General features: G+C 42.8%; 1 protein-coding gene across 2 annotated transcripts in view; it reads left to right on the top strand.

Annotated features, from left to right (window-relative positions):
- FRS2 (fibroblast growth factor receptor substrate 2) overlaps positions 1-25296 on the top strand; it is a 54571-nt gene that overhangs the window by 5256 nt on the left and 24019 nt on the right. For both annotated transcript variants that reach the window (XM_029597213.1, XM_029597214.1), the window contains exons 2-4: positions 4421-4518; positions 12632-12723; positions 21950-22136. In XM_029597213.1, the coding sequence (XP_029453073.1) occupies positions 12658-12723; positions 21950-22136 (253 nt within the window). In that variant the 5' untranslated portion in view covers positions 4421-4518; positions 12632-12657. The remainder of the gene's footprint in view (positions 1-4420; positions 4519-12631; positions 12724-21949; positions 22137-25296) is intronic.

Raw genomic sequence — 25296 nt, 5'->3', positions numbered from 1 at the left:
TGGGGCCAGCGATGGTAAATGCTCTTTCTCTGGTGAGGGAGAGGTGTGCAGTTTTGAGGGGTGGGGTGTGGAGGGTGCCAGCAAAGGTGGCTCTAGAAGGACGATTGGAGGCACGGAAACGTGGCATTTCCTTGAGCCATGCAGAGTTGTTTTTGTATAGCACATTATGAAGGATGGTGAGGGTTTTGTATTTTATACGGAAAGGAATGGGAAGCCAGTGCAGGTCTTTTAGAACTGGGGTGATGTGTTCTCTTTTGCGAGTGTCAGTGATGATTCTTGCAATGGAGTTCTCAGGATTTGTAAGGGTTTGATAGAAGAGTAAGGGAGGCCTAGAAGGAAGGAGTTGCAGTAGTCCAATTTAGATAGGATGGTGGACTGCAAAACTAGACGGAAGTCTTGTGCGTGGAGGAGGGGTTTCAGTTTTTTGAGAATGTGTAGTTTAAAGAAACCCCCTTTTAGTAGTGCTTTGATATGGGGTTTAAAATTAAGGTATTGGTCTAATACGACACCTAGGTCTCTTACAGATGGCAAGAGGGTGTGGCAAGGGGGGATGGGAAGGGGTAGGAAATTTGGATGAGGCTTCAGATGTGAGTTCAGGATTGTTAGATGTGAGGAGGATTTCTGTTTTTGTTGCATTAAGTGCAAGCTGGAGGTTGGCTAAGAGGATGTTGATGGAGGCTAAGCAGGAGTCCCAGAAATGCAGAGTGTCTTTGAGGGCTTTTTGAATGGGGATGAGGATCTGCACATCATCCGCGTATAAGAAGTTGAGCCCTAGGTCAGAGAGTAGGTGGCAGAGGGGGAGGAGATAGATGTTAAAAAGGGTGGAGGATAGGGAGGATCCTTGGGGAACACTTTGCATGAGGGGGATGTGAGGGGACTGAGTGGTCAATTTTAACTAGGTATTCTCTGTGGGTGAGGAAGGAGGTGAACCAAGCGAGTACTGTGCCGGAGATGCCAATTTCTGACAGCAGGTGCTGAAATATCTAGTATGGCGAGTAGATATGAGTTTCCTTGGTCCAAGCCTATGTGAATTGTATTAGTGATTGCTAGAAGGAGGTTTTCCGTGTTACGACCTTTACAGAAGTCAAAGTGAAATGGGTGCAAGATGTTATGGTCTTCAAGGTATTCAGAGAGTTGTGCATTGACTACCTTTTCAAGGATTTTGGATACAAAAGGCAGGTTGGATATAGGCCGGTAGTTGGAAGGGTCGTTGGCATCTAAGGTGGGTTTTTTAAGGAGGGGCTTGACGATGGCAAGTTTCGGGTGGTCTGGGACTTTGCAAATGTAAGTGAACAGTTGATTAGGTCCGCAAGGAGTTTAGACATGGAAGTGGGTATGGAGAGGAGAGTTTTAGAGGGGATGGTGTCAGCATTGTGGGATGCAGGTTTCATCTTTTTTTTAGTACAGATTCTATCTCCAGAGTAGAAGTATTGTCGAAGGAGTGAAAGGTGATTCCATTGGCTCTAGTAGGTAGGGGAGAGGTGGATGAAGGCTTGGTGGTGAATCGAAGGAGAATATTGTCAATTTTATTCTGGAAATATTTAGCAAGTTCAACACATTTCTCATTGGAGTTTTCTTCCTGGGAGTTGGGGAGGGAGGGCTTAGTGAGCTCAGCAACATATGAGAAAAGAACATTAGAGTTGAATTGGTAGTTGTGTATTTTGGCTGTGTAGACATCCTTTTTGGCTTGGATGGTGGCTTGCCGGTAATTGTGCAGCGTGTGTTTGTATGTTGTCTTGTGTGTGGTCGAAGGTTGTTTGCGCCAGATGGCGCTCTTTCGATCTAAGGTCTTGTTTGATCATTTTGAGTTCGTTAGTGTACCATGGTTTTTTGTCAGTAGTCGACAGAAGTATTTTTTTGTGTATTAGTGGGCAGAGTTCGTCGGCTATCTTGGTGGTGATATTATTCTAGGATTGCAGGGCTGTGTCTGGGCTAGTGAGGTCCAGGTTCTTGTCTGCATTGTCAAAGGCGATGGTGAGATCCTCCGATGAACAGAACTTACGGAAAGCAATGGTCTTACTGGAGGCATTGGTCTTACTCTGTGAATGGGAGATAGTGGGCAGGTAGTTGGTGGTAAGGTGGGCATTAATAATGAAGTGGACGGACCACAGTATGGGGGTGGCGGAGGGGATCCTGGGTGATGTGATGTGAGTCTTGATGAAGAGGAGGTCAAGGGTGTGACCTGCTTTATGTGTGGGTGAGCTGATGAGCTGTCAGAAGCTTAGGGCCTGGAGGGTGATCAGGAGGGTTTCACAGGCAGGTGTGATGGGGTTGACCTCCACATGGAGGTTGAAATCTCCGAGGATGACTGCAGGTGTGTCAGGTTTGATGTTGTCTGTTATTTATTCTATGATGGGGGAAGGGTCTTGTTCAATTAGACCTGGGGGAGCATAGATGAGGCAGATTTGCAGGGCCTTAGATTTGAAGAGCCCGATTTCTAGTCTAGGGGGTGGATGTGAGGGATGGAGTTTGAGATTAAGGTGTTTTTTAGCGGCAAGGAGTAACCCTTCCCCTCTTTTCTTATGTCGTGGGATATTAAAGATGTCGTAGGTCTTTAAGGGGACCTGATTGATGAAAACATGATCTGTGTTTTTTAGCCATGATTCAGTAATGGCACATATGTCAGGGTTGTCATCTGTGAGAAGGTCGTAGAGGATGGGAGCTTTTTTTTAAGGATAGATTGTGCATTAAATAAAGATATGGCTAGAGAGGTTAGGCCTAGGAATTGGGTGAGGGGCGTGATCATGATGGGCACAAGAGATTTGCGAGAGGGAGAGGGGTGAGAGCGAGTAGTTTTGATCTTGGGCCAGCAGGTGTGTGGCAGGATAGGGATGGTCAGGTGGCACATTTTCAGAGATAGGAATCCTGGCCGTATGAGGGGGGAAGAGTGAGAATTGAGGAAAGGGGGACTGACTGAAGGGGAAGTGGGAGGAAATTACAGATTAATGGATTGTGGAGAAAGAGGGGGAAAGGATTTGCGGGTATACGGGTCTTAGGGGGTTGAACCTGGTAAGGAGCAGTCCCCTTCCTGTATTGTTGCAAAAGCCTATTGCAGTTCTGGGGAGCAGGATGATGAAAAGTGTATCTCGGACCCCAGTGACCAAGAACAGAACAAAGTGTTGCCCAGTCAGCGTTGAAAAGCAAACAGACTTCATGTGCTGCAGTTGATTCCATCACCTGCATTAAGTGAAATTTAGGAGGAGAAAAGGCTCCCTCCCTGCCTCTGCTTCTTTTAAGGACAGTCTATCTCAAAATGAAGTAGCTTAAGTTTTTCCTTTCATCGGGACTTGGCAGCGCTCCAGATGCTGTGAGGAAGGTGCCCTCGCTGCCTCTCCCTTAGCCACCAGCTGATTCACGCGCAGGGTGTGCAAGCTCTCGGGATGCACAGCTTGCTTGTCCTATTTGCACATGTGTAGGTGTGTGTGTGTGTGTTTGCCACTTTGGTCAGGGATCGTAGGCCCTTGGGCTTAATTGTACAGGTTTCATCAGTGTGATAACCTGCAAATGTTAAACTGTGACCAAGGCGATGCAGATGATATTTCTGTTTGGCATCTGGGTTAGTTTATTCATTTCTCTTCTTGGTGCTGTTTGACTTTCACTTTCTTTTTACTCTTTTACGTGAAAAGGGAGAGTAATAGAGTGAGCCACTAGCCAGTAAAGTTTTAAGCAAGTTGACAGATCAGCAGCTAATGAGGTCATTTATGCCCTCGCAGGTTAAAAGCTGCCTTCGACATGCTTTACCTGTGTGGTGGTTCCCTGTGTACATCATTCTGCTCTTCTGCGGTGATGGGGTTTTCTCAAGTGCTACGCTGCATGTGATTGCCCTGCCAGGCAGCGGTTTCACCAGTACAAACTGACTGCTAAGTCCACCGTAAACCTGCAGTGCAGTCCAGGCAGAAATTCTGCCCTGTAATTGCTAAATTAAATTGCTTTCTTATTTTTTTTTTCTCAAAAGGTTTGGGCTATATTTTTTATGAAAGTAATGTTGTGCCTAGTGATGTTCTTGAGTAAACATGCAGAATTGTGACAGAAACTTAGAAATGTGATGGTAGAGCATACGGCCCATCTGCACCTACTCTACTTTACAATCCCTACCACTCCTTCAGAGATTCCTTGTGTCTTAGCCCAGGCTTTCTTGAATTAAGTTACTGTTCTTGTCTCCACCACCTCCGCAGGGCGACTTTTCCATGCATCCACCCACATTTTCTGTAAAGAAATAGTTCCTTAGTTTACGCCTGAGTCTACTTACTTTCACCCTCGTCCCATGAGCCCTCATTCCAGAGCCTTTTTTTTCCATTTGAAATCAGTTTTGCCTCCTGTGCATTAATACTTTGGAGGCATGAGGCCATTGAGGTATAAAGCTTGTGCTTGGCCCTGAGGCTTTCATTCCTATTTCTGATGCATGTTTTGCATTTCTTAGGTTTGACTGCTGGTGTGCGGAGGCAGTATGAGATTTTGAAGTATGCCTAACATCCTGATGCTGCAGCAAAGGCTAGGAATGTTAATGGCCAGATTGCGGTAAGTCACTTTAATACTGGTAAGAGCTTCCTTATTTTCAAACTGCTAGATGTTGTTGTAAAATTCCCAGCAATGGCAATCTGCATGAGTCAAGTTGGATTGATTTTGGTTAGGAACCATGTTCCACAGCATCTCCAAGTATGTGTAACTTTTCTGGGTCACGTGTTTTGTATTTTTCCTCTTTAAATTTGCATTACTTGTGCATTTGTCAATAAAAGCCTGGGGCAAAGGCACAAGGTTTGTAAGTAGATGACTTAATAAACAGCCACTTATGGTGGCCCTCAAGCTTCAGCTGAAGGAGGGGAGTTAGATTATTTCCCCATCCTCATTTGTATTGGCACCACCCCAGCAGTTGACCCATCTTCTGAGACTTTGTAAATACACTGAATACAGTCAATTAACGCTTCTGATGTCTCCCACAATGCTGCCGACTCTGGTCAGTAATGAAGCTGGTCCAGTCATGTGGTTATTAGAGGCCAGTTGTGTATGCAGGAAATTCTCATCTGTGATTTCCACAGATCAGTGGGTAAGATTGCAGTGCAGGCTTGAGAGTGGGCAGGTTAGTCCCATGGCTAGGAGTTCCTGTATTTTGTCTGTGTCTCTCCCCTGTTAATAGGCGGTGCTGTACCCTGCGAAGAAGTTAATAAACGTGGATAAAGTTGAACCGGTAGATGTAGTATACTTGGATTTTCAGAAGGCGTTTGACAAAGTTCCTCATGAGAGGCTTCTAGGAAAAGTAAAAAGTCATGGGATAGGTGGCGATGTCCTTTCATGGATTGCAAACTGGCTAAAAGACAGGAAACTGAGAGTAGGATTAAATGGACAATTTTCTCAGTGGAAGGGAGTGGGCAGTGGACTGCCTCAGGGATCTGTATTGGGACCCTTACTTTTCAATATATTTATAAATGATCTGGAAAGAAATACGACGAGTGAGAATCAAATTTGCAGATGATACAAAATTGTTCAGAGTAGTTAAATCACAAGCAGATTGTGATAAATTGCAAGAAGACCTTGTGAGACTGGAAAATTGGGCATCAACATGGCAGATGAAATTTAATGTGGATAAGTGCAAGGTGATGCATATAGGGAAAAATAACCCATGCTATAATTACACAATGTTGGGTTCCATATTAAGTGCTTTAACCCAAGAAAGAGATCTAGGCATCATAGTGGATAACACATTGAAATAGTCGGTTCAGTGTGCTGCGGCAGTCAAAAAAGCAAACAGAATGTTGGGAATTATTAGGAAGGGAATGGTAAATAAAATGGAAAATGTCATAATGCCTCTGTATCGCTCCATGGTGAGATCCCACCTTGAATACTGTGTACAATTCTGGTCGCCGCATCTCAAAAAAGATATAATTGCGATGGAGAAGGTACAGAGAAGGTCAACCAAAATGATAAAGGGGATGGAACAGCTCCCCTATGAGGAAAGACTAAAGAGGTTAGGACTTTTCAGCTTGGAGAAGAGACGACTGAGGGGGGATATGATAGAGGTGTTTAAAATCATGAGAGGTCTAGAATGGGTAGATGTGAATCGGTTATTTACTCTTTTGGATAATAGACTAGGGGGCACTCCATGAAGTTAGCATGGGGCACATTTAAAACTAATCTGAGAGAGTTCTTTTTTACTCAATGCACAATTAAACTCTGGAATTTGTTGCCAGAGGATGTGGTTAGTGCAGTTAGTATAGCTGTGTTTAAAAAAGGATTGGATAAGTTCTTGGAGGAGAAGTCCATTACCTGCTATTAAGTTCACTTAGAGAATAACCACTGCCATTAGCAATGGTAACATGGAATAGACTTAGTTTTTGGGTACTTACCAGGTACTTGTAGCCTGGATTAGCCACTGTTGGAAACAGGATGCTGGGCTTGATGGACCCTTTCTATTTTTCTATTTTTCCACGCATAATAGCCTGGCTTGTGACTTCCAGATTTTGAGTGCATGTTTTTATTTCTACTTTATGGTCCTTTTATTGTTTTAGTTGCTGAGGGTCTGTCTGCTTTTCATGAGTGAGATATTCTGCTGGCACCTGAGAGTGAATTTGTCTGTATTTATGTCTGAGAGTAGACCTTTTTTTCTTTTGGGTGGGGGAGAATTCAAACAGTAATACCCCCTACCTATGAAAAGGCAACAGTATGAAAAGGCTCTAAAAAAAACCAATATACCACCCTTTTGGAAAACCAGAAAAAACCCCAGGATGTCTAAAAATACATGTACCTAAATATATTGTACAAAAACTTTTAAAACTACATCTCTTTTTCAGATGTCAAAGCAGACAGTCACATCTAAAGGTTGCTCCTATACTGTGTTTAATAGATCACGTACAGTATTTTTGGATAATACTTACATAAATCCAATAAAAGCTAATCACAACTTGCCAAGCACACAGTTTATCCCAAGAGACAATTCTTCCATATTAAAATAAGGGTAACTCTCATTACTCAAAAAAAGCTACAACCCTACCCAGGAAGGAGCAGCATTAAAAATTACATCAAGCCCTAGAATACCAGTACACCTCCTTTTGAAAGCAGAGCAAGACAGTCTGCTCTAGACACCTACATAGAAACTATACATAGGATTTTTCATCTGTCACACATAACAGCACACACACTTAAGTCCAGAATAAGGAACCAACAAAATCAAGAAATATAAAACAATCATAATAGTAAAACTATACTAATAAAAAAAAAATTTCAAAACTGAATAGAACATCGATAATTAAAATCTCATAAAAATGTTTATAAATTTCCCAAAACACCAATACAATCTTTATTTAAAAATTTTATATACCGTTGTTCCAAATCAAGATCACAGTAGTTTACAAAGTGACATTCATAATATTTCAAACAAATTTGACATATATCAGATGTAGTATTCTAGTACAAGTCACTAACATGTGCACTTGCTACAGCGAAGGTATCTTACAGCTAATATATAATAGTAGTACATTGTGAACTAATTACATGATAATCAGTAGATTAGTAATCCTCTATGCTTCCAATTCAAAGAGCTTGCGTCATTTTTTAGTCATGTAATTGCCTCACTCTCTCGTTAGTTAATTCCTCAAGATTCAAATTGATATCTTATTATTCTTCATACCGTGGTTCTGTTAGTATCTTGATTTTAAGTAAGGTGTTAGGCATTTTAAAGAGCCATGTTTTTAGTTCAATCTTTTTCTATCTGGTTTCAAACGTGGTGTCTCAGGTAGTGAATTCCAGAGTTTAGGGCCTGCTATGGAGAACACACGATTTTATTTGGGTCAAGTGTGTGTTCCTTACTGTAGGAACAGTCAACAGCCCTTTTATTTTGTGATCTTAATGTTCGCTGAGGTGTATGTAGATGACACATCGCACCAATCAGTTCAGTGTTACTTGAATTAATAATTTTGAATATTAATGTGAGTACTTTGTAATAAATCTGAGATTGGTTTCACTGCACTGGTCACCAATACAATGTGGTCAAATTTCCTAGTTCCTAATAGAAATCTGGCAGAAGCGTTTTGTAATAACTAACGTTTTTAAGCTAAATGCAGCAAGTCCAAGTAATAGCGGGCTACAGTAATGTAAGTTTGGGGAAAAGGGTTTGAATACTGTAAAAATCTTGAGGATAAGTTTCAACCGCCTTAGTATACACAATTTAGCGTAACCTATATTAATTAATTTATGTTTTTCATCTGACTGAATCCCTAAATAACGCACTTGGTTTGAGGGGGTGATTTAAAAGTTACCCATATCCAGCCTCAAAGGTTTATCCATGGAGCAGTTTCTGTTCAGCTATGTGATTTCAGTCTTGTTGGGATTTAATGTAAGTTTAAGATGGGTCAGGACTTGCTGAATAGCTTTCATATTGGTTGATAGTATCAAGTCTGTATGTTCAAAAGATTTAAAGTGGTTTGTAGAACTGTCATCAACATACAAAGAGAGAAATCCCTAAACTTGCCAGTATTCAACATTTTATATGCTTCCTGTATGTAAACTAGAGTAGCCGAAAGGGATGAACCTTGAGGGACACCTGTTTCAATATCAAAAATGTCAGATCATTTCAAGTTAAATTAGGAAATCACTTATTAGCTAGAAAAGTGGAAAACCATCTGAGATCACTACCATTGATCCTGATGTCGATCAGCTGATTATATAGCAGGGTGTGATCCACAGTCTCAAAGGCTGCTGTTACTGTTAGATCAATTAAGATCAGAAACCTCGTAGAACAGGATCCATTAGGGAAAGTAGAGTCTCAGTAGAATGTTGCTTCCTAAATCCAAATTGATTTGGAGAGAGAATATCTTGGTCTTCCAATTGAGGTAGCACACCTTTTTTTCAAGAATTTTGAGGAATGACAAACCAGATGTTGGATGATAATTATTCCAATTGTCAATTCTACCAGTTTTATTTTTCATAATAGGCTTTATCACCGCTTGTTTACACCCAGCTGGAACAATTCCTTCTGAAAGTGACCTTTGATAATTAATGTACGGTATTTATTCAGGAGAGATCTGTTTTCCTAGAGATTTGAGTGAAGGACATTTCTGCAAGTATTTTGTATTTCAAAACATCAGACATTTATTTTTTATTTTTTATTTTTTCTATACCGACGTTCCTGTAGAGATGCAAATCATACCGGTTTACATTTAACTTCAATTTCGCCATAAGGTGGTACAGATAACTGCGTTAAATCATAGGAATTTAACAGGAAGTGTAAAACTTTGGTCTAAACGTAGACTTATAAGATCAAGGGTGATTCTATAAACATGTTAGATAATAAGTTTATCCAAAACAAGAGAAATTGAAATACTCATAAAGTTAAAAGAAAGTAAAGTAGAGTTGTGTAGAAGGTGAGTTAAATATCCTGAAAGGCAGGATTCTCCTCTAAGCTGGTGGGGTAGCGCGTTCCAGTGGTGTGGGCCAGCTGTCGAGATGGCGCGTTTTCTGATTGTGGTTTTAGCTTGGGGAGCGAATAGGGTATCGTGGTAGGCACTCCTAATAGGTCTGGAGGAGGTATGTAGTTTTAGCGGAGTGGAGGTAATTGAGGACAGTGAGATTGTGGATAGCTTTATGGATTATCGAGAGTACCTTGAATAAGATACTGGATTTGACTGGAAGCCAGTGTAGGCTCTGAAGAATGGGGGAGATGTGTTCCCTCCTTTTAGTATTAGTGAGGAGCCTAGCTGCGGAGTTCTGCACCATCTGAAGCGGTTTTAAGACGATGGCTGGAAGACATATCAAATAACATCCACTAAAGAATCTAATAAGGATTAAAACATTTCCATTCCTTGGATTTTTGGATTTCCAACCACCCTGGGATTGGAGGGGGGAGGCTGAACTAACTTTATCCTCTCATACGCACTCTCAGGTCCTGGGCCTCTTCTTCAGCCACAAGTGGATGGGGTTCACTGGTGGCTCCTCGGTCCTCCCATTCTCTGCCTGCCACAGCATGGGCTCTGAGGCACCCGTCAGGTCGCTTTCTCTTTTCTGCTGCTGCTAGGTAGACTCTGGCCTGCCAGGTCGGGGATGGATGGTAGCAGGAATCGTTTTTAATCGAATGTCGTCATCTCCTGCTGCTGCAGGGCCGGTTTTCACGGTAAGAACTCGAATGGTCCTGCTGCAGCAGGAGAAGACGTTTGATTAAAAGTGACTACTCCTGTCAGCTTTTTTTTTTTGGGGGGGGGGGGTATAGGGAAGTGAGTTGCCACTGATCCAAATGGACAGGGTTTGGTTTATCCTTACCCAATCTGATGTGTAAAATGGGGTGGCACTTGCCACCCTGAAGCAGTGCCTATGGGCTGGGGGTTCACTGAACCCCTTGAAAGCCCTGACTGCACACCACTGAGGGTAACTGCGACGCAGGCTCTCCCTCCCAACCCTTTCTCAACCTCCCTGCTACCTCTCACCTTCTTCTTCCTCCCCATCCTTTGCCTCTTCACACTTCCCCTCTCATCTCATCTCTGGTCTCTTCTTCTACACTTCTACACCCTCCCTCCCCCCCCACCCTTCTCCTTTATTGCCAACTGCCACCTTCGCAGCTCTCACCTCCCCCTCCCATCTCTTCCTACCACTCTCCTCTCCCTCCTATTGCTGTCCTCCCCATCTCTCCTTTCTTCCCTCATTCTCCATAGCAGGTCCAAAGCTCTGGGACCTCTTCGAATGCTACCAGATAGAAATTTAAAAGTGAATTAAAAACATGGCTATACATTAACACAATTTAACTTAAACCCCAGAGCATATGGACTTGATAAAAGATAGACAAATGATGATCGCGCATGAAGAATAAATCAAGCGAGAGAATGCATGATTCTCAAACAACCCACAGACTAAGAAGTGAAAGCTACCTTATATTATCTGGGATTACCAGCACTCCTAGCCTTCTGTTCTGGTCATAATTCCATTTGCCCCAGAAATTGTCTCTAGATAGATGGAAATTAATACCTACGTATGAACTCCAACCTCCTAACCAATCGTTTGGTTTTGTCTGTGTTTATCTGTTGAATGAATAACTCTGAATGACGTCTTGTAAACCGTTGTGATCTATCCATGGAACGACGGTATATAAACTAAAATTCCACCAACCCCCTCCTCCCACTTTTTCACCGCTTTCTCTTCCCATCCCATCTTCTTTCACCCATGTCACGTCTTCTCTTTGCCGTCTACTCCTTCCCTCGTTTCTACCTCCATTTTGTATTCTCTCCCCGCTTAGCCATGTCAAACTCCCAACTCCGTGAGGAGCGATCGGTCCGACAGGCACATGTGGCCGACTTCTCAGAAATTTCTGCAGGAAAAACAGCGTGTGACAGTACAGTATGGATCTACAGGACTCTGAAGGCAAAACTGCGTGACTAAGGAGGGGGCCAGAGGGACAGATGGCATTGCGTGTGCTCTGTGGCCCATACTGCAGTGCAGCACGCTGTTTCCTGCCGAGTCAGCAGCGCGTGCCTGTCGGGCCCATCGCCCCACAGGGGAGTTGGGAGTCTTAGGTGACGAGCCATGGTTTGAGGGAGGAGGGAATTTTGGCACCGTGCAGTGCACAATGCATTGGAGACACATTCTGGTTTGTTTGTGGTGTAGTGGGGTTTTTTTTTTGTTGTTTTTTACCAGTACCTGAGACTCTCTGGGCACGGGCCCCATGAACACTGAGCTTTGTGTGAGCTCATGGATTTTCATTTTCCCTATTTGATAAGACAAGATGTGACCACGTAGGGCTGCTTTGCTACATTCCATCAGCATTAATTAGCTGATACTCAGTCCTTCTACTTTCCATAAATTCCCTTCATGATAGAGATGGGGTGACATCCTCCATGCAGGGGGTGCATTCCCCTCCTCAGTAAACTGAAGATAGAGCTGGCATAGAGTGATCAGAGTATGCCGGATCAATCTCATCACATAACTTTGTTCTGTTTAACCAATTTTCAGAAATCAATAGGTAGTCTAATCTGGAATAAACATTGTGCACATGTGAGTAGTAGGTTTATTCTTCGTCTTCCAGATGCAGGACTCTCCAGGAATCTACCAGTTGAAGCTCTTGGCCCAACAAACTGATTCCCATATCCGCCTGATTTTTCTTGGGAGTTTTGGGCAGTCTGCAATCTATTATAGAGTTGTCCATAACATTTTAAAGCATCCCCCAACTATAATGGTATAGTTGGACCATGCTACTATTTTGGCAGCCAGATTAGTAAAAAGGTTATGAGCATATTGATTACTAAGATCAGTTTCTTGCCGTAAAGAGTACCAAGAACAGTAATATATCCGCCGTTGGGGGGCTCTGTCATCGGACGTTCATTTCAAAGATAGTTGTAGCCATCCTAGTTCCCAAGAATCTGTCTCTAGCAGAAAATGTAGCTGGAAAAACATTACCCTGCACACTCCCTTCGCAGCTTACCAGGTCCAACCTCATCCATATGGGTTTCCTGAAGAGAGGCTGTACTGGCTCTCTTTTTGTGGTGCTCCATTAGGACTTTGCTCCTTTTGATGGGAGAAGGAAGCCCATCCACATTAAGAGAGCAGGAGTGGACCTGGATCGTCATGGCTCAAATGAGCAAACGTGAACAAGAATATATTGATACCAATGCTGAACATAGATTTATCGACTCTTTCTTTCCTTCTTTTCTCAATCCAGAATTCACATAATCTTCTGAAGAAGCCATGGGTAGCTGTTGTAGCTGTCCAGATAAAGAAACTGTCCCAGATAACCATCAAAACAAGTTTAAGGTACGTACCGGACATGTCAGAATTAAAAGATATGGTGGGGTGTACACTGAATTAGGAGTGCCCCTGACTGATCTTTTGAATAGACTGTGTCACCAGGTGGAAAAGCCGCTGCCATCTCCATCATGACAGGATTTTTCAAAGCCCCTGTAAAGTGCAAGGTGTCAGCCACTTTCTAGAGTTCTTCTCCAACACTTTTTATATTAAAAAAAAAAAAAAGTGCACTTCCAAATTTGGGATGGCAGGTTTTGGACACTGCTCTGGGTGTAGAAATGGTACCATGAACTCCTTTTTGACCCTGGGGTATTCATCACACGAATGGATCCATTATGTGAAAAGAAAATGAAAAACTAGATCTCTACTTTTAATAAATTACAGACCATTATATTTGTATCACTTAGATTATGTACTGTAAACATTCAATGAAATAAGACAATTTTTGGGAGTAAAAATGTGGTGATTTTATTGATAGTGAGGAGGCTTTAGGATTGCTGCTTGCTGTGTGTGTAATGTCACTGGATATTTTTAATTTCATGAGTAAGGCGCACTAGTAGACGGTCACGTAGTCCTGGGGTTTGCGAGGCGCATGCGTAACCTTTTTCAGTACAAAAGCTTTGAAGCCTTAGAATTGTATAATTTTGGGATATTTTAGCCCACGTTTTCCAAACGATGCTCGAGGCAGCTTGTAGCATCAATAAGTCCCTGCCTAAAATAGCTTGCTATAGAAGTACCTTATTTTAAACTTTTTCTTCTGTGGACAAGGATAAAAATCATCCAGTGGTGCCATGAAGGAAAAGTGCTCGGAGTACTGAAGAAAACTGGAAAGAGTTTTCTAAGCACGAGCAAACCTTCCTGTGAGTCTCCTCAGTCTTTTTTCCTTCTGCTTAGGCTTCCAGAAGTCTTTTTGCTCTCTCTTTAGTTACTTGTCTTAAGTTTTTTTTTTTATTCCCCCCACCCCTTCTGGGAATCATTTCATGTTTGTGTTTTTTTTCCTGGGTGTGTTTTTGTTTGTTTTTTTTCAAATTTTTTTTTCTGTTTTAGATGAGTTAATGTTTCTTTCAAAATTGCATCAGTCTTTTTTTTTAAGATGCTGGACAAACCACACGTCAAGTGATCTTATGTTCTCAGGATATTCCTTAACAGACCAACATGACCGATCCATCAGGTGTCCCATAACGTATCTAATTACTCTCTGTCCTCGCATGACCCCCAAGGCTGAAAGGTCCAAGCTATACAGTTCAGGACTTTCTGCCTCAATGGGGAAAAAAGTTCCGGGTCTTATGCCTAAATCCAAACGTTCAAGTCTTCTCATGCTTGATGCAGTGATTTGGTGCATGTCTTGATGCGGGCGCCGTTCCCCCTCCAGTAAATAGGGAAGTAAGTTTTTTGCTATTTGGCACATAGAGTGCAGAGAACGACAAGATCCTCGATATCCCATGTAATAGACAAGACATAGGTACGGAGACCTCAGTCAATTGACTTTTTGAAGCAAATATTCTACCGGCACCGTCGACTAGTCAATGCCTAATTATTCTCTGTGCTGGGCAGATTAAACAGAAAAATGTAGTGAATTTGTTGTCTGCAAAGGCAAAACTCCACTAGCTATGCTAATTTTGGTTCCAGAGTCAGATGGTTCTTCCACAGCGATTTCCTCCAGCTACAAAAGATTAACATTCCCTTTGTGCAAAAGATGTAGCTTGACTTTGTGAAAAATTATCTAATATTCCAGACTTGCTGCCACCTCTTCCATTGGAAGAGATGGAGGCCAGAGTGTCCAAAATAGGCGACAAGTTAAAACACTGAGATGACATGATCCAGACTCTGACCCATTTTCAGTGTGACCACGTACCTTCTTCCAGAAGACTCTCCTGTTGGGTTATCTGATTCACAAGAAGACTGCCATCTCACTTTATTCTGCTGATGAGGCATCTCCAGGCCTTCCATCAGAATCCTCACCTCATCAGCCTTGGGAGGGCATCTCCTCTTGAGGACATTGTCATACCTACCTTTCGGCAGAACATGGACAAAGAAATCCCTTTCAATATACAAGAAGAAGCAGAACCTAGAGAAGATGTTTGGGTTTACTGAATTACATTCAAGCGCCTAAACGTGGTGGTGGTTCCAGTACACAGACTTCTTTAGAAACTTGAAGCAAAAATGTGACTGATGCCTTTGCTTGTCTTACTGTATCAAGGAAACTAGATGTCAAATACAGAATTCATCCTTCTTTGGGACATCGCGAGGTCCAGCTCCTGCACCAGTCCATAGTAGTAGAACCAACTATTAGAGCTTTTTTTTTTTTTTAAGGCACATTCTACCATCGTTCCTGGAAAAGATGCTAGATAAGGTAGCAACGAAGGTTTTCCAAACAACCATGTTCAACTCCAAACCAGCTACTCATTAGTTGCATATGATTCAGTATATGCATTCTTACCTGCAAGGACTGTGATCTCTGGCGAAAGAACACACAGTAGATAAAAATGGACCTTTTTTCTTCCTGTGTTTCAAGAGGTGGAAGAATATAATAGGCCAGTCTTAAAACAGTGTCTCTGATACTTTTGCCAGAACTCTGGCAAAAGCTATTGCAGGAAGAAGGCTGACTTGGCTCTGTACTTCAGGACTTTGTGAAGATGTTCATGAAAAGCTTGTAGATATTCCTTGCGCTGGAGATAATCACTTTGAAGAGAAGGTACAAGAAACAGTAAACGATAAAAATCACTGTGCTACCCTTCTTACTATTTTAGCATCTATGACTGAGCTGCTTTCTACTTGTAGAAAGAGTCAGTATTAACTCTGTAGGAGATACTACTTCTGTTCAAGCAGAAGCTGCAGTACCCTTATTAGCACCCCAGTCTTCAGCAGCAACATTAGAACAGACCTCTTACCAGAGAGAGAACACAACCTAAGCCTCTGCAACAAATGTAAGTCAAAGCCAATCCTAGTTTCTGACTAGTGTCTTAAAAATCATTCCCCTCTTGCTTTGGATGACCTTCTGGTAGGAGAAACGTTCCAGCACTTCAAGCCAGCATAGTTTTTTCTAATAAGACAGTTGAGTGCTAAAACTAATAGAGCAATGGTACAGACTGAATTCTCATCCCTTCGCACACAATACAACTGAAATCTTCCACATCTTAGCCTTCATTCTCTAGCTGTGAGTGCTTGGATGTTGGAAGTCAGCAATTTTCATCTATGCAATTGCCTACTGAAATAAAATGTATTCTAGCTTCAAGGACACTTTAAGTGGAAGGGGTTTAGTATTTTTAGTCTCAGAATATTTTGTTCTTGAGAATAGTTACTTCAGCTTGAAGAATAAGCGAGTTACAAATTCCAGAGGTCACTCAACGCACAAAGCTCTGGAATTTGTTGCCAGAGGATGTGGTTAGTGCAGTTAGTGTAGCTGGGTTCAAAAAAGGTTTGGATAAGTTCTTGAAGGAGAAGTCCATTAGCTGCTATTAATCAAGTTGACTTAGGGAATAGCCACTGCTATTAATTCCATCAGTAGCATGGGATCTTCTTAGTGTTTGGGTAATTGCCAGGTTCTTATGGCCTGGTTTGGCCTCTGTTGGAAACAGGATGCTGGGCTTGATGGACCCTTGGTCTGACCCAGCATGGCATGTTCTTATGTAAGTCTTAATTTCATATTCTTATACTCTGTTTTTTTTCACAACAGTAGTCTTGAAAAATCATCCTAAATTTCTTCCCAAATTAATATCCCAATTTCATTTAAATCAATCCATTCTCTTGCCAACCTTCTTTCCAAGACCACACCTCCATATCAGTGAGCAGGATTGTGGAGGAGTTTCTTTCTTTTATTTTGAAAGAACAGAATTTCACCAGAAGTCCTAAGCTTTTTTTTTTTTTAAACAATTAGTCTCTTTTTTTTTTTTTTTTTTTCCAGTTACGAAGAGGACTTTTTCCACTTTGATCTCAGATTGTAGTATTAAGTGATATAATCAGGACTACATCTTCCAAGCAAGATGGAAGCCCATACGTTCAGATCTACAACAGCTTTCTTAGCACATCTTCTCTCTGTTTCCATAAGGAGATTTGCATAGCTGCTACATTCCCTTTATCTACATTTTTACTGCTCATTACTACCTAGAGAATGCTTCATTATAGGAATGTAGATGGTTGGTGGGGGTGAGGACTGCATGGTAATTTGCCTGCCTGATGTGAAGGTGGCAGACATCATGCATCACCTAGATAGGATTTTGGGTGGTGCTGGGGAGCTGCCAGCTGTTGTAGTACATGTGGGAATCAACAAAATAAAGTATGGGAAGTTCTAGAAGTTCAGACCCTGCGTGCATTGCATATTTTGGATAAGACACGCGCACTTCCAAGGAGGACCAGATTATACTCAGTCTTCCGAAGTTCTGTCTGTTTTTTCTCCTCTACCAGATATTGCAGGATCTAGTTGATTGGGAATGGGCAGCCACTGAGGCTAATTTTAAAGGGGGCCATATGTGTTGGACCCTCCAGGTGAATGGGAGGTTTTGGCTTCCTGAAGTGGATGCCTTGGTGTGTTCAGTGATAAGAGGACCACCATCCTAGTAGAGGGTGGAGCGACCCTTAGACACACAAGACCAGAAGATAGAAGTGGTGTTCAAACAAGCCTTTGAGGCTGTGAGCATGGTTCTGCAGATTTCCCTGGTTTCTGTACTGTGGCAAGGTCAGGATTGCGCAGGATGCCCAAGAGCGACTAGGAGAGGAGTCTCCCCTGACGGGCGGATGATGATTATGATTTAGTGTGGGCCTCAGCCAGGGGTGTGGCATCCATGATAGCAGTGCAGCAGCTTCTCTGGATGTGCAATTGGTTGGCAGACTGTATTTCTAAGATTAACTAGATCAAGCTGCCTTTCAAGGGGTGTTTTTTGTTTCTGGAGAAGTTAAAAAAGCTAGAGTATGGGGTGACTCTAATATCCAGAGGATCAGAGAGATCTGGCTAGAGGATGCCAGGATCCGGGGAGATGTGGGGCATCTCTCCCAGTCAGGTGCTGAGGCTATATTTCAGATTTCAGTCCTTTCAGCCAAGAAATGGAGAGGACGGAACAACAAGTTCCAGTTCCTCTAGGACATCCCAATGAGTGCTTGGGTGCCCTATCTCTGGGACTAGAGATAAGTAGCCATCTTTCTCTGTTCTGTCAGAGGTGGAGCAAAATAACTACAGACCAGTGGGTGCTCGGGGGGAGGGGGGAAGTTATGCTCTAGAATTTGCTCATCCTGTTTCCAACACTTTTATGGCTTCTCCCTTTTAAGGAAGGAAAGAATAGTGGTAAAATCGACTCTTTGAAAGTTTATCGATCTGAGAGCTGCGATTCCTGTCTCAGAGGGCTGGGAAGAACAGGGACTCTATTCAGTTTACTTTGTGGCTCCACAGAAGGGAGGGGTCCTTTAGTCGCATCCTAGACCTGAAGCAGGTCAACAAATTGAGTGACTCGCTTCAGGGTGGAGACCTCGCGATCTGTGAGCATGCGGTTCAGAAAAGAGAGAGTCTGACCACTTTGGACCTTTATAGAGGTTTATTTGCATATAACAGTCCAGATAACTGTTTCCTCAGATTCACGATCATTTTTAGTTTCAGGCTTTTCCCTGTGGGCTACCAATAACCCTAAGGACCTTCATCAAGGTCATGATAGTCATAGCAGCGGTATTGTATAAGGAGGGAGTTCTAGTGCACCCTATCTGGATGATTGATAAGAGCAAAGTCCTTACAAGAGTGCATATTGACATCACAACGAGCAATCTAGTAGTTTCATGACCAAGGATGGATCATCAGTTTTTCCAAGAGCATTCTTCAGTTCTCCACGGAATCTAGATTATCTGGGAGCTTGGTTTGAAATGCAGATAGGCTGTGTGCCTCTCACAAAGCAAAGAGTTCAGATATTGCATAGACCAAGTCCAGGAGTTGTGGTTCAGAAACTCAACGGTGTGGAAATACTTTCAGCCTCTTGGATCCATAGCAGCAGCTATAGATCTGGTATTGTGGGCCAGGGTGCATAGGCACCCTCTGCAAAGGGCCTTGCTTTGCAGATGGAATCCTGTCTCAGGACTATGCTATACATTTGCCACTCTTGAGGCAGCATAGCAGAGTTTGCAGTGGTGGCTGCACCGAAGGCACCTGGAATGGGTTGTGGATTTGAAGACCATAGCTTGGGTCATGATGATGAATGATGCTACACTTTTTTTGAGCTAGGGAATGCATTGTCAAGAGCTGTTTGCTCACAAATAATGGACCTCTGAGGAGGCGAGCTGGTCTACCAACTGAAGGGACAGCCAGAGCGATCCAGTTCACAATCCTTGAATTTGCACTATGATTCGTGAGGTCAGTGATGTCCAACAATGCCACGCCTGTGGCATATATAAATCAAGGAGGAACATGAAGTCCTGGGATGCTGTTGGAAATTGTGCTGTTTCCTTGTACAGAGAAGCATTTGGAGGCCTTGTTGGCATCTCACATAGCAGGCAAGGGCAACGTTAAAGCAGATTACCTTAGTCACAGTGTCTGTGATCCAGGAGAGTGGTCCCTATTTGACAGCCTTCGATCTGATTTATTTATTTATTTTATTTATTTGTAGCTTTTATATACCGAGGTTTAGCACAAGCCTTCACCCCGGTTTACATTGAAACAAAACAATTATACATAGAACAAGTTGTGAAACGAAAGTATATGCATATAGCAGGTCATGGAACAGGTTGTAACAGGAAATAACTAAAATATCTTAAGTCAAATAACGAAAATGAATATAGAAACGAAAAACGAGGAAGGTAGATACAAACGCGTGCTCTAAACACAAGAAAGTATGAGTGGGAAATGAAAGGAAAGGGGGGGGGGGAGAGAGAGGTAGAAGGTAGGGGGGTCGGATGGTGGGACCTGCGTGAATGTGGAGGTGCGCAGGTTCTTCAGTCGAAAGAGATCCACATTTGTCCGGAATCCATGTTCTGATTCAGGACTGGCCAGTGGGGAAGGTTTTATGCTTCCCCCCCCCCCCCCCCCCACCTTGGCCCATGATCAGCAGTTTGCTTCAGTGATTTGTCAAACATTCCAGTTGTGTGGTCCTGGTGGTTTTGGAAGAGCCTCGGGTAGCGCCCAGCCCATATCGGGAGTGGCTTGGGTACATCCCATTGATCTGGACTGGGCTGCATATGCTGAGGAAAGTGAAATTACTACTTACCTGATAATTTCCTTTCCTTTCATACAGCCAGCCCAGTTTAGGCCCTCCCCCCTTTGCTGCCAGTATCTTCAGTCTTGCTTGTATCCTCTGTGCCTGAAAAAGGTTTATTGAAGGCAGTTCTGAAGAGGTGTGCATAATTAAGGGTATCTGCTGCCTTGCAGGTAACTTATTTGGAATTGCAAGGAACTCTTCTTCATTCCATTTTATTTCCAGTTCTTTTCTGGAAGCCCGCTGGTCTAAAAAACAACACAAAAAAACCAAATTGGCATTACGGTTTTTTGGTTGAGCCTGCCCATAGTTAGCATCTAACATGAATACTGGCGGGGCTGGTGGTCTGCATGAATGTATATAAAGAGTGACATTAGCAAGCCTCTTGATCTGTTTCCATCTGCTGGTTGGTGTGCATAACCTGTTGGGCTGGACTGGGCTGACTAAAGGAAAGGAAATGTAGTTAAGTAGTAATTTCACCATGGTTTACTCTTTCAAATAGTAGTAGGGTTATGAAACTAACAGGTAACACATGTAAAACAAATTGGAGAGAGTATTTTTTTTTTTTTTTTCCACTCAACGCACAATTAAATTATGGAATTTGTTGTCAGAGGATGTGGTGAAGGCAGTTAGCATAATTGGATTTAGACAAGTTCCTGGAGGAAGTCTATAAACCATTATTAGCCATGTAGGCTTGGGAAAGCCACCGATTTTGAGTTTTGTGGTGGTTTTTGGGGGTTTTTTAAAGCATTTATTTTGTATTGATAGTATTGTTTTTATGTATTATGATTGTAGAGCTAAATAAAATTAAATTTATGAGCAAGAAGGATTGGATCTATATTTGAGTTCCTGCCAGGTACTTGTGACCTGGATGGCCACTGTTGGAGATTGACGGACCTTCGGTCTGACCCAGTATGGCAAATCTTATATTCTTATGTTGAGTTTTGGACAGGCAGGCTGTAAAAGCTTATTTAATTCCTTGAACCCTACCCTCCATCCTCTGGCTAAAGAGCCTGAATGCAGTGATCTACTTGAACACACAAACCAATCAGAAGCAACCCTCAGCTTGGAAGTCCCCACTTATGTGGCTGATTATTGTCCTGCTGATCTACGGAGAAAGCGAAGTTGCTCGTATGTAACAGGTATTCTCCATAGACATCAGGATAAATCGGCCACATGATCCCTCCCACCTCCCTTCTTGGTTTTTCTGAGCTCTGAGGTTTCTGTCTTGGCACCGTCAGATGACATCCCCCACTTAGTTTTACTGATTTATCCTGCTGTCTATGAAGAACACAAGTTGCAGATGAGCAGCCACTCATCTTCAAGGAAGCTAAGTTGCTTTTTTTTGTTAGATTTCGCTTGTGCCTTTTCCTTGGTAGCTCACGTCTTGGCCATGTAAAAATGAATATGGCCATAGGTGACTAAGCCGTGTTAAGGAGCGCTAGAGCGTGAACTTATACCATAACATAAACTCGTTCTGATAGGGTAAAACAAGGAGTATATCACAGGGATTTTCTCTACTCAGACTAAAATGAACAGAGATAACAGCAATTTATTGTTAGACACATACAGGTGAATTTTCAAAGGAGTTAGGCGCGTAAATGTAACATACTATCGTAGCAGTTTTCAAAAGCCACTTATGTGGGTGACTCCTATGGACAATTCAATGGTATATATTGTAGCAATTTTTCAAAAGCCCACTTTCACAAGTAAAGTCCATTTAGACATGTAAAACCCCGTTTTACACATGTAAGTGCTTTTGAAAATCAGGCCCACAATGTGCATTTATGAGCTCCATCATTAACCTAGTTCATTAATAGGTTAACTCATAACTTATAAAGTCCTCACCAAACAGGACTCTTTGGTAATAAAAAAAAAAATAATTTGCTGTATGAGAATTGTTAAAATCTTCCCGTCCAGCAATAAGCAGAGATGAGCATCAAGTGCGGTGGTTTTATATAATTCTGACTGAAGTTTTGATGACTAGGGCTTTCCTTCTTTGCAGCTTCAGAGCACCCTCTCCATGCTTGATACCAATTTCACTGCAGGTAATTTTTTCTTTTCTGAAGGTCATTAACGTGGATGATGACGGTAACGAGCTGGGTTCTGGTGTGATGGAACTTACCGACACGGAACTCATTTTGTACACCCGTAAGCGGGACTCTGTGAAGTGGTCCTACCTCTGTCTGCGCCGCTATGGCTACGATTCAAATCTCTTCTCGTTTGAAAGTGGCCGGAGGTGTCAAACTGGACAAGGTAGGTGAAATGTTGTTTTTACCGCCATTTTCAACCTTAGATCTGTCTGTACTATGCAGGTGGGGCAGCCTCACCAGTTTGTTTTTCTGAATGTTATTTCCAGGGAATAAATTAATAAATAATATCTTTATTTGTGAGCAGAGAGAAACATCACCAATACCTAATGGTTACAGTTTAGTGTAGTTGTTTGTGATCGTATTAATAATTGTGAATAGTGTTCTGCTGCCGTTGGTGAATATTAATTGAGAGATCTGGATAACGACACCATGCATCTCTTTAGTGTTTGGCACACTAGAGTGCCTATTATATTTGAATTGATGGTGGTGTTCGTATTTAAATGACTAAAGTGTTTTTTGATTTGCCATTTGGATCAGAAGTTTTGTATATTGCTGAGTGGCAGCTGTCATTTTCTTTTACTTTCAAGACTTGGACTGTTGGTAGAATCCCCCCCCCCCCCCCCGAGTTTTTAATTTGTGGTGAGTATACAAAATACATCTTCCTCTGTTCTTAGAGTATATTTGAAGCCCCTAGGAGATGAAGGATTTGGGGCGTCAGTAGCAGACTAGTGGTAGAAATTCATTCTGCATTACCAGAGATGTCAAACTCTGCATCTGATGGATGTCTGCTATGGATTCTGAAGTATTCCGGGGACAGATGTAAAAGTAACGGACTGTCCTTGTCAGAATGCTTCTACGATGTCGCCACTGTGCAGGCGGTTGGCCGGATGATACCTGGGGAATGATCACCGCATTGGCTTTGGGATTTGGACCTCGCACAGAGATGGCCAGGAGACAGCCTTTGTCTTGGGAAAGAAAAAGCAGGGTAGTAGATACAGAAAGGCTTAGCGGCCTTCCCTTTTGTGCTTCACAGTTGTAAAGACAAAACTCATAAACCTTTCCTTGCTGCTTTAAGCCAATCCTATAGGCAGGGGCCCCAGTCTTCCGCGATTCCACGGTAAGGGACGTAAAATTTGGCTCTTCCTGTGGAATTGGCCAATCCTGACCATGGGAGGCTGTGGACCCTCGCAAAACAAAAACCTTGGTGGCAGTAGACGGCTCCTCTCCCTCCCTCGTGTGTGCCTGCCCTCCCTGGAAGAGGAGCATTGGTGGCAGTGGGACAGTGCAGTCCACCCCCCTTCATTTACTGGCTCCTACAGCTAAACAGGACGGCAGCCTTACAGCGCCCAAAGTTCTCCTCCTCCCTCCTCTCCCTTTCTTGCTGGGTCCACATAGTTGAAAGTGCAACGCTGGGCCCGGCATCAGAAGGAGAGGGGAGGAGGAGGAGGAGAAGGCGCTAAGAGCGCTGTAACGCTGGGTCCTCTTTCTGTTCAGCTGTAGGAGCCGGTTAGTAAAGGGATTATGCAGGGCCGGGGGGTTGGACAGACCAGGGATGGGGGGGAATCAAGGTGAGTGTAGGGATTATTGGTGGGGGAGACAGAAAGTAAACCCACTGGGGATGTGGGGTGCCCAGGGTGAGTGAAGTGATCTGGGGGATGCGAGGGGAGTAGATCAGTGTGCGTGAAGGGTTTGGGGGGGGATCCAGGGCTTGAGGTGCATGGGAAAGAGGGAGTGAAACAAGGTTTATAAGTTTGTGGGGAGAGAATGAACCAGAGTTTGAGAGGGGGAACGAGGGCGTGAAGGCTTCATGGGGGCTTTGGAAGGGAGAATAAAGGAAAGTGAGGATGGGGGGGGGCCTGTGGTTTCTTTTCTTTACCCTCCTCCCAATCTTTCCTCCTCCTCCTCCACCTTCATCCCAATCTTGCATCTCCAATACTCCTTCCCACCTCCATATCCCTGATCCTTCCTCCTCCTCCACACTTCTGATCCTCTTTCCTTATCTTCTCTGAATCCCCCCATCCTCTCTGCCTCTGTCCGCTCCTTCCCTTATCTCTACCCCTCCTGCCTAAGACTTCTTCAGTTTTCTGCAATCATCCCTTCTGCCCCTCCTTCTCCGCCCCAATTACTAAGATCTGTTTTCCTCTAAGACAGTGGTTCTCAACCCTGTCCTGGGGGGACCCCCCCCCCCAGCCAGTTGGGTTTTCAGGATATCCACAATGAATATGCATGAGAGAAAATTTGCATGTTATGGAGGCAATGTATGCAAATTTTCTCTCATGCATATTCATTGTGGATATCCTGAAAACCCGACTGACTGGGGGGGTCCCGAGGACAGGGTTGAGAACCACTGCTCTAAGAAACAAATTAACCTGGACACAAATGTCAGAAAATGACATTTTTATAAAGTGAAAAAAAAATTTAATTTGCAAATGTGCAAAACTTTTCACGTTTTCCACTTAAATTGCCGCAGAAGTTCATAGATCAAGGGCAAGTTTGTTTCTTTTTCTGCTGGAAATATAGTAAAATAAAGATGCAATTGCCAGTGAACAGCATATCACAGAAAAATGAAAGATGAAATTTAATGTGGACAAGTGCAAGGGGATGCATATAGGGAAAAATAACCCATGCTGTAGTTACACCATATTGGGTTCCATATTAGGAGCTACCACCCAGGAAAAAGATCTAGGCATCATAGTGGACAACACATTGAAATTCTCAACTGTCTGCTGTGACAGTCAAGAATGGAAATAAAATGTTATGAATTATTAAGAAGGGAATGATGAATAAAACGGAAAATGTCATAGCCTGTGTGTCGCTCCAAGGTGAGACCACACCCTGAATACTGTGTACAATTCTGGCCGCCGTATCTGAGAGATAATTGCACTGGAGAAGATACAGAGAAGGGCGACCAAAATGATAAAAGGGGATGGAACAACTCCCCTATGAGGAAAGGCAAAAGAGGTTAGGGCTGTTCAGCTTGGAGAAGAGACGGCTGAGAGGGGGGATATGATAGAGGACTTTAAGATCATGAGAGGATTAGAACGGGTAAATGTGAATGAATTATTTACTCTTTTGGATAATAGGACTATGGGGCACTACATGAAGTTTATTTTATTTAATTCTTTTATATACCGACCTTCATGACGGATGTCATATCAAATCGGTTTACATGGAACTAGGGGTAAACACTCTTAGCAACCATTTAACAATAGAACATTCAGAAGAGGCAAAGTTACATTTAACAAGGAGATCAAACTTGGGAATAGAAGAAAGAGAAGGAAAGAGAGACAACCATTATGGGTATAAGAGGGCTTAACTACGTA

The sequence above is a fragment of the Rhinatrema bivittatum genome, chromosome 4 (assembly GCF_901001135.1).
Source record: "Rhinatrema bivittatum chromosome 4, aRhiBiv1.1, whole genome shotgun sequence".
NCBI lineage: Eukaryota > Metazoa > Chordata > Amphibia > Gymnophiona > Rhinatrematidae > Rhinatrema > Rhinatrema bivittatum.
Note: the sequence above shows the minus strand (reverse complement) of the source record. Positions and strands in the feature narration are given on the sequence as shown.